Genomic DNA, 9421 nt, shown 5'->3' on the forward strand with positions numbered 1-9421 from the left:
TTTTTTTTTTTTTTTTTTTTAAAGGACCTCCACGTGGATTATGTATTGGCAGGTGCAAACCTGTTCGCCCAGACGTATGGCCTGCCAGGCAGCACTGACCGAGCAGGTGTGGTCAAGATCTTGCAGGACGTCAAAGTGCCAACTTTTACCCCTCGCTCCGGGGTTAAAATCCACGTCTCTGATCAGGAGCTGCAAAATAGCAATTCCTCTGTTGGTAAGCTGTGCAAACTTGAATAAAGACCGACTTCAGTCGGCCTTTATTTTAAGCCAATGCAGTTTCAAATAAAATGGTTTTTTTTTTGGGGGGCGGGGGGTTAACAATAATTTAAAGACATGTCATGCATCTCTGAATGCTTTCGGAGTTCTGAGTAAAATCTCTTGACACACAGATGACTCCAAACTGGAAGAACTGAAGTCTCAGCTTCCTACGCCGGAGTCATTCCAGTTCAAACTCAGCCCCATCGACTTTGAAAAGGTACTTCATCCTGTGATCTGTTCTGTCTGAATAAACTGCCTGTGAGCAAATCTGCAATTTAACAACTTCATTTTTAATATCTTAAGTATCATGGGCAAATTTTAATAGGAGAAGCTATGGGACAAAAGGAAAATTCTCTTTTAAAATATGGAAATTAAGAATGGTTTATTGGCGGCTGTGACAGATGGGGTGCACAAGTTGTTTAAAAAATATAGTCTGAAAATTTTTATAAATAAGATGAGTTAGTTTGTTTTCTCTTTTAAGCTTTCTGGACAGAAAGTGTCCAGTTTTTCTCGGTTCTATTAACTGAAAGGTTGTAAAGTGGAAAAACATCTCATTGTTGGGATTGCAGAGCACAACAAGTTTTAATGAATATGAACCGCTAGACCTGTCACAACGACAAACTTTACTGGAGGATAATTTGTCCCATAAATTATTCTGATGAACCATAATGTTGTTTTTGTGACCAGTTAAGTAATATATTGATAATGGTCCAATAATGCAAGTTCGCCTCTCAAACACAACCTTAAATTTAGTAAATGATACTCCTCACTGGAATTGGTGGACATTTTAAATATCCAAAACACAATGACCATAAACTAAAAATAAAAAGCAAGCAAACAAACACACACAACAGAAGCCTTAAATGATTATGAAGTCTGTATAAACAAAATCGCCCTTCAAAAAATAAGATGGAAATTATTGAGATCATTTTAAGTTATCATGGGACTAGTTATTTATTGTGACAGGCCTACAAATTGGTGCCACTTACCTTTGGTAAACAGATTTGTTACAGTTTTTGACTGTCCACAGGATGACGATGTAAACTTTCACATGGATTTCATCGTGGCAGCCTCCAATCTGAGAGCGGAGAACTACGACATTCCACCTGCTGACAGGCACAAGGTGGGAAACATTGGTCCTTGGATTATTGTTTTTTGATTGTCTCTTAGATTAAAATGTACTTGGTTGTGTTGATGATGGATCAGTGTTTCACACTTTTGTCATCTCTTTTCTTTTGTGGGTGAGTTACAAATTCCAGGGTTTCTGTGTAATTGTATAAGATTTGTCTTTTTTTTTTTTTTTAAATGAGTACATTTGTTTCTGTCCAATCTAGAGCAAACTGATTGCTGGCAAGATCATTCCTGCTATCGCCACGACTACAGCTGCAGTGGTTGGCTTGGTGTGCTTGGAGCTCTTCAAGATCATCCAAGGGCATAAGAAACTGGATTCGTTCAAAAATGGCTTCATGAACTTAGCCCTACCTTTCTTTGCCTTCTCTGAGCCCATCGCCGCTCCCAGACACAAGGTGTGTATTCTGTCTGAGTCTCAACACACACAAAATGCATTGTAAGCCCAGCGATTACCTGCCATTGCACTGTGAAGCTCCAATGATGATCCAGCCATGCTAATACTGATACATCAGGCAGCCTGCTTGGATGTAAGTGAGTTCAACTTACCTTCTCACGCTGACGGTATCAGTGTGTGCTGAGGAGAAATGTTTCTTTATCTGGACAAACCTGTTCACACACTGCAGGTAGAGATGCATGCAGCAGACAACTGGCACAGCTTTTACTCTTGCTGGTTAATTTGCAGTACTACGAGATCGACTGGACTCTCTGGGATCGCTTCGAGGTCAAAGGGCTGCAGTCCAACGGGGAAGAAATGACACTCCGACAATTCCTTGACTACTTTAAAGTAGGTTCAGCTCCTTTTCTCCATGTTGGTTTTTGTTGCCTATAATTAAGCTCTGCTTTTTTTCCCCATTTTGTTTGTCAGAATGAGCATAAGTTGGAGATCACCATGCTATCTCAGGGAGTGTCCATGCTGTATTCATTTTTCATGCCTGCTGCCAAACTTAAAGAAAGACTGGACCTACCGTGAGTATATACTTTGAGTGTACAAATACAGTAACAAGTACAAATACTTGGCACAGCGACGATCTTATTTTAAGGGTTGTTCTGCTTCGGAACGCTACATAAGACAATTGGTCTAGGATGTCTAATACTAAAATGTGGTATGCACAATCATAAGGATAATACCAACCTGAGGGTTAGAATACAGCAGAAATTCACTTGTTGCAGCAGCACAGTAACAAAATACACCATAATAATGGTTGTTCAGAGTGCTGTACACATAGTAATGCATTGATATTTAGTTGCGGTTTTCTTTTTTAATTTATTGACTCAAGTCTCGATTCTCCTGTGTTTTGCAGAATGACTGAGATTGTGACTAAGGTGTCCAAAAAGAAGCTGGGCAAACACGTGAAGGCCCTGGTGTTTGAGCTGTGCTGTAACGACCTGTCTGATGAAGACGTGGAAGTGCCCTATGTCAGATACACCATCCGCTGAGCTCCACACTGAGCCCACCCACCAGAGGGAGGGAGATGTGGGGGGAGGGGAGCAAAAAGGGGACTATTCTGAAGTGGGTAGCTTGATCCAAGTCTGCTCTACTGGATCAATAATTTTTTTTTTTTCTGTTTTCTCTTTTTTTTTTTTTTTCTTTTTTGTGGGCCTGGGGTTTTTGCGTAAACCTGTGCCTGACTGTACATAGCCCCAGTAAGCTGACTAAAGGAGACCAGTAAGGGTTGGGGATCCAGTTGCCGCTCTGTGTGGGGGACGGAGGTGTAATTGAAGGAAAGGAGCATGTATACTGGACGTCCTGATGCTCCTCAGTTGTAGTACCTCTACAGATCAATAAGCCCCACGAGTTCCTGCATAAACGAACATGCTCACAGTAACTGAGGGTCATTTTAATCCAACCCAGGTACCTTCCCTCCACTCTACTCGCTCTCTTTAGTCATCGTCTCGTCTTACCTTGTACACATCACAAGTTAAATTTCAAAGTACCTTTTTTTAAAGTAACTTTTTTTTAGGATTTCCATTTCATTAATTAAAACCAAGCTACCCGAGAAAACAAAGAACGACCATGTAGATATTTTCTGACTGGAAACCCAATGGTATCACACTGGCAGAATGCTCTTCCCAGTCCGAGGCTACCCTACCTCCCTCGCCACAGCACTCTCCGATGGGCTCTTGCACATGACATATTTTTTCCCCTTTATTTCTCATTATTTCTTGTGTTTTTGTTGTATTTTATTTTGGGGGAGGGGGATATAAAAAAAACAGATTTGGCACACATCCAGTAGTTCATAACACTCGTTTCTATTTTGTTAACTCCAAATGATAAAAACCGAAATAAGAGCAAGGCAATGAGATGTATCTTGATATGGGAGCACTTAGTGTGATAGTGAATAAACATGTAAAACATGCATTAGAGTGAGTGGTTTTTATTTTCGTGACAAAAGTGTGTGTTGTGTGTTGTTGGTGTTTGAGGATTTTGAAGCACATGAGTGTCACAGATTCAGATTCATGCGTTTTCCTGTCTGACCTGGTTTGGGGTGATCAGGTTTCATTACAGAGCAGCATTTCTGGGAAACTCTGCCTCCATCAGCTTATCACCGACCTCTAAATTCAAAGGAATATCCCAAAACATTGAGTTTTATCAAATGTAAAACAACCGTTCTTTGTCATTTTTTTCTTTTCCTATATGTAAATAAACTAGTCAATTTGGAGCAGGAAAAAAAAATGTAATCTCACTTCCCCTTTTGGCTCGAATAGTTTCTAAAGCAGTATTTTAGTCTACCGCAAAGCAGCTTTTAAATAAAATCTAGAACAGCCCAACGCTCAGGTTGCACCGAGAGGTTTTAACGTGAAGCTCTGAACGCTCCTCCCTGAGAAGAGCGGATGCGTGATTATGCGTAACTAAAGGATGTGGTCTGCTGCGAGATGAGGAAGAAGGTGAGGAGGAAGGAGTACGCCGAACTTTAAACCAGCTCGACGCAAGCTGCTCGGTGGCTGGCCGAACGGAGGAGACCGTCGCAGGCTGGATTATTTCTCACTTTGAGAGTGGAGCCGTTAATTTCTGTGAAGATGCACTGAGAGAAGGAAGAAGATGGAAGTGGAGGAGACTGGTGAAATGAGGACTTCCTGGTATGGTAGTTTTAGAAATGCACTGTTCTGACTTTGGTTGTTTTTTTGTTTTAAATGTGTTGGTGATGAGACATATCAGATTTGTTGGAGGATTTAAAAGAAAAAGTTACCTTTTTCTTGTTTTGAACAATGACTAAATATGCTTCATGTTTCCGTTCACCACACCGACAACTGAAATCCCTCCATGTCATAATGCAGTGGTGCATAACCTGCAGCTGAAATTCTGTGAAGAAATAAGCACTTTTTAGAGTACATTAAAATCCATCTGAGTGATTTGTGAATAAGATTGTTTTTTTCCCCTCTTTTTAGGTCAGGAGACACTCGCTCTGTCCTCTGTGACCATGCTGGGGTAAGCAACCCTATCCCCTCAATGAAGCACGCATTTATCACCCAAAGTCTGACATGCAGTGCATTAATTTTCTGCAAAATGTCTGCCTTTAGAAGAAGCGAAAACAAGACCTGATTCCTGAACCAGTCATCAGAATCATGGAGGTGAGTAATAATCTGAAATGCTGCGCACTGTCATATCTCTTGCTTTTCTCAGTAACTGGCGGAAGCCTGTCAGCCTTACCTTTGTGACCACATTGCTGAGTGCAGAACTGACAAAAGAGGTGAACATTATGTGAGACACTGATTTTAAGGGTAGTTTCTTGGGGGTTTTTTCCTCATAAGATCTTATATTGAGTCTACTGGGATTTCAGAAAGTTGCTGGTGTGCTTGCTTTCATTTAATGAATGTCATGTATTTGCATTTTGTTTTCACTTCAACTTTAATTCAATTATTGCCACAATAAATTTGCAGCACGGCTGTGGTTAGTGGGGTAAAAAGAAAAAAAAAAAGGCAGACATGTTGTGCTTCACTATTGAGGCACTGTTTCAACTTTCTTCCTCTTTGAAAACCTTGCACAGGAAATGAGAGATGTGCACCATGCAACATATCAGCGCTCTTTAACGTCTCTCTCTGTTTCATGTCGCCTTCACCTCTCTATATTTTTTTTTTCTGGCCATCAGGATGAGGAGGAAGAGGAAGAAGGGGAAATTATGTCTGATCACAAGGATTCAGAGGTTTGATTGAAGTTTTTTTTCTTCTCTTTTTGGATGGTTTCTTGACTAACCCTTAAAGTTTTTTTTACATTTTTTGTGTATTTTGTCCAAGGCTCTTTAACTTCTAACATTGATCTTTTTGTTTCAGGAGCCCAGTAACAAAAAGGTCAAACCCGTGACAAAGTCCAACAGCCTGACAGGTGTCATAACACCAGTGAAGACTGCTGCTCTTAAACGCATCGGGCAGTCTATTTCGGTAACACACACACAAACACACACACACGTCCCCAGGTATATTTTTGTACCTCGTAATGACCTTAATGCGATTTTTGCATTCATTTACACCTGATGTCCTCTCTTTTCGCAGCGCTCCATCAGCTTTCGCACCGACGCCCGACCTTTGCCCCCAGGGCCCCTGCGCCCTCGCTCCAAAGCCTCGTCGTTTCCACGTAGGCGCAACAGCCAGTGTTGGAGTGACACTGTGGAGAGCCATGACCTGACTGCAAAGGAAATCAAACGCCAAGAGGTGTTGATTTTATGATTTTATTGTAAAATTGTTATTTCAATTTATTTATTTTTTGTCATCATTAAGATGTTTTCTTTTTCTACTCGGGGAGGCGGGGTTTCTGTGGACGGGCTGTGGACGGGCTGTGAAGCTGCGGTCGCAGTGTGTGTGGGATGACTAGCTTGCACTGTTTCTCTGAAGCTGCCCTGCACGGGTATTAGGAAAGAGGATGTGAGCTGGCACTAAGCGGCTCAACTTCCGTTATTAAACAATCAGCTGTGAGAGCTCAGGCAGGGTTTCCGCTTAGTTTACATCCCATGCAGCAATGTGCGGAAATTGTCTTTATTTCCACTGACACGTCTAAAGTTGCTGTGTGCAACGTTTTTGTCCTCTGCAGGTGATCTACGAGCTGACGCAGGGAGAGAGGCAACTCATAGAAGACCTCAGTTTGGTCAAGAAGGTACTTGTTGGCACGGAACACGGTGCAGGAAAAAATCTACACTTGCTGGCTTTTTCTCAGTATCAGTGCGTTCTTATGCTTTTAGGTGTACTACGAGCCCATGTTGAAGTTGGATATATTGACAGAAAGCGAGCTCGGACAAATCTTCGGGACTTTAGACTCCCTGATTCCACTGCATGAGGGTAAATGATATGAGCTCCTTGCCTACTTGTAGCTTAATCTCAGTGACTAATAATATTTCAGAACGCATCATTTCCTGATCATCTGCACACAGTAAAAGTTGTTGGTTCCAAGTAAATAAGAGGCAGCAAATGTGCTTCTTTTAGCCCATTATTTCTGTACACTACTGATGGATGTATTGATTTTTTTTATTATGCCAGATAAAATTTTCCATTTTGGCCTTCAAGATGTTTTTTTGTTTGTTTTTTTAAAGTTGTGTCCTTTTAGGTCGAACATGTTTTTTTTGTCTATTTCACACCAGATCTTTTGGCTCGTCTTGAGCGACTGAGGGGCTCAGAGAAGACGGTGGGAGAAGTGGGGCCGACTCTGCTGAACTGGGTGAGTGTTTTCACGGCAACCCACTGCTGCAAGAGAAGAAAGACGAAGGGGGCACAACAGCCGGCGTTCTGCTCACATTCTTTTTTTTCTCGCTTCACACTTCGTCTCGTTCCCCCTGCAGTTCCCCTGCCTGGAAGCCTACGTCACATATTGCTGCAACCAGGTGGGAGCCAAAGCTCTGCTGGACCAGAAGAAGCAGGAGAAAAGAGTCGAGCATTTCCTGCGCCTGTGTCAGGAGTCTTCGTTTAGTAGGAAATTGGACTTGTGGAACTTTCTGGACCTTCCCAGAAGCCGCCTGGTCAAATACCCACTGCTGTTGAAGGAGATACAGAAGTGCACGCCTCCAGACCACCCAGACGAGGACACGCTGCCTGATGCTGTGAGTTGCTGTGACCTGTGGCCTTTGAGTGCTGAACGGAGTGTATTTAGAAAATCTGGAATGCTGGCTTGAGATCTGACTGTACTTTCTGATTTTATAACGTAGTTATAAAATCATATAACTGCGTACAGACGCAGGTATTCTCTGGCGTCTCTACGCCAGAGAATACCTGTGATCCACCAGTCTCGCTTCCTCTACGAAACCCTTACTATTTGTTGGATGTCGTACCCAAAACAAGTTCTTACTTTGTTTTTTGAGGGGGGAGGTTTTCAACCTGTATTAGTTTTTACATTTATTTTTCTATCCTAAAGCAGTTACAGCATTTGAATTAAAAAGAAGGGGGGAAAAGACATTTTTGTGGAAAAAAATGTCTAAACTTGATCTCATCTGGCCCCGTTACCGATTTTTTTGTACAGTAGTCCAATTAAGAATTACAGGGATGTATGTATTTATGATTTGTTTGTTATTGAGAGAGCATAGAAATGAATTACATTTCCATCGAGAACAAACAAAAAAAAAAGAATAACGCAGAGGAAGTTATCTTATCTAATCTCTTCTAACCATTCTCAGTTCTGTTATGTATGAGTCAGGAAGAGATGTAGGTGTTTTGGTTATCAGTGGTATTTAAAAAGAAGATCAACTTAATGGTTAAAATATAACATTATAAGCCACTCGTTTAATTAAGAATAACCCTGTGTGGCCTCATTTGAGATTTGAAAGTAAAATGAGTCTATCGGTATATGAAATTAATATAAAAAAAAAAAAAGACAGAAAATTGGGATATGAACAACACTATGTTATTTACCCAAATTATATCTTTCCTCTTTTTAGGGTTTTTCTTACTTTTTGTCTTAAAATTACCACAAATGTACCTGACGAGAAACTTTGCTGATGACACAAATGGCCCCAGCAAAACATTTACTCTGTGCTTTGTCGACCACAGCTGGAGCTGATTCAGAGCATCGTGGCCGAGGTGAACAAGAAGACCGGCGAGGCTGAGTGTCAGTTCTACCGGCGGGGGCTGATCTACCTCGAAGAGAGCCAGAGAATACCTGAGATCCACGAGTCCCGCTTCCTCTACTGCCACGGAGAGCTCAAGACCAACAAGGGGCAGGTGCGTGCAGCGTCCCTGATGCTAGCTCACACCAAGGCGCCTTTATTTCCAAGTCGTAATATCTATTCGCAGCCGCTTCATTTCTTCCGTCTTTTCCGTGCAACAGAAGCTGCATGTATTCCTGTTTGAACTGGCGTTGGTGCTGACCAGACCGGGGGACGACAGAGACATTAGAGGACAAATGTTTAACGTGTACCGGCAGCCTCTGCCCAACACGTTGATCAATTTAGAGGAGATCCCAGACAGTGAGGCCGGCGGGGGAGGAACCTTCAGAGGAGCGTTCACCGGAGGAAACGACAAAGGTCATTTCCTTTTTTTTTAATATTGGATTAGAAATAAAAATTACAGTTTTTTTGTTGTTTTTTTTTTAGTTGTGATCATGGCAGTAATCAAATAAACAAAACAAAAAAATTGTGGAATCTCACAATCTTGGAAAACTATTCTGAAAACGTCAATTTAGTTCTGAACATAAATATGTATATTTTGTTATCCTTTCTCACTGAATCTAAACTTTGTTTAAAATTTCATTTTCACAAAAATGGTAATTAAATACCATTAAGGTTACGAAGCTGTTGGCTTTTCATGTTTGTGAAATAATTAAAACATTTAAAAAATACACATCAGATAATCAGAATCTAACACAGATTTTCAATTTCTAATTAATTACATTTTTTTTATATTTCAAACAGGTTTTCAAAAACAATAAGACAAGCAGTCAGTAGGACAGAGAAAACATGTGCATACATAACCGAGATCAAAATATTTTGTTTACCACTAGAAGAGGTGACACTTATTTATCTCAATTTAATTGAACTTAACCAACTCAAAAATGATCAGAAATTTGTAATTAAAATCATGTTGTAATATTCATGTGCCTGCTTTTTTTTTTTTTTTT

General features: G+C 40.9%; 2 protein-coding genes across 2 annotated transcripts; both read left to right on the forward strand.

Moving 5' to 3' along the window:
* Positions 1-27: 27 nt before the first annotated feature.
* On the forward strand, positions 28-3746 carry LOC103461186 (ubiquitin-like modifier-activating enzyme 1). The gene is made up of 7 exons (XM_008403515.1): positions 28-214; positions 390-475; positions 1289-1381; positions 1593-1784; positions 2072-2173; positions 2255-2355; positions 2691-3746. Exons 3-7 carry the CDS (start codon positions 1310-1312, stop codon positions 2824-2826), a joined length of 603 nt encoding a protein of 200 aa, XP_008401737.1. The 5' UTR covers positions 28-214; positions 390-475; positions 1289-1309; the 3' UTR covers positions 2827-3746.
* A 95-nt stretch (positions 3747-3841) lies between these two features.
* On the forward strand, positions 3842-8828 carry arhgef3l (Rho guanine nucleotide exchange factor (GEF) 3, like; the record flags this gene model as incomplete). The annotated part of the gene is made up of 12 exons (XM_017303600.1): positions 3842-4467; positions 4777-4816; positions 4909-4959; positions 5478-5531; positions 5659-5766; positions 5878-6036; positions 6413-6475; positions 6561-6657; positions 6957-7033; positions 7155-7412; positions 8356-8526; positions 8633-8828. Coding segments are annotated over exons 1-12 (1312 nt in total), but the record flags the coding sequence as incomplete, so codon positions are not given.
* Between the last annotated feature and the right edge of the window lie 593 nt (positions 8829-9421).

The sequence above is a fragment of the Poecilia reticulata genome, unplaced genomic scaffold, assembly GCF_000633615.1.
Source record: "Poecilia reticulata strain Guanapo unplaced genomic scaffold, Guppy_female_1.0+MT scaffold_729, whole genome shotgun sequence".
NCBI lineage: Eukaryota > Metazoa > Chordata > Actinopteri > Cyprinodontiformes > Poeciliidae > Poecilia > Poecilia reticulata.

Excerpts from the sequence above, each read along its gene's own strand:
- LOC103461186 (XM_008403515.1), top strand. The coding sequence starts at position 1,310 with ATGGATTTCATCGTGGCAGCCTCCAATCTGAGAGCGGAGAACTACGAC. Across the intron at positions 1,382-1,592 it reads CACCTGCTGACAGGCACAAG|AGCAAACTGATTGCTGGCAA; the intron begins GTGGGAAACATT and ends TGTCCAATCTAG. Across the intron at positions 2,174-2,254 it reads AATTCCTTGACTACTTTAAA|AATGAGCATAAGTTGGAGAT; the intron begins GTAGGTTCAGCT and ends TTTGTTTGTCAG.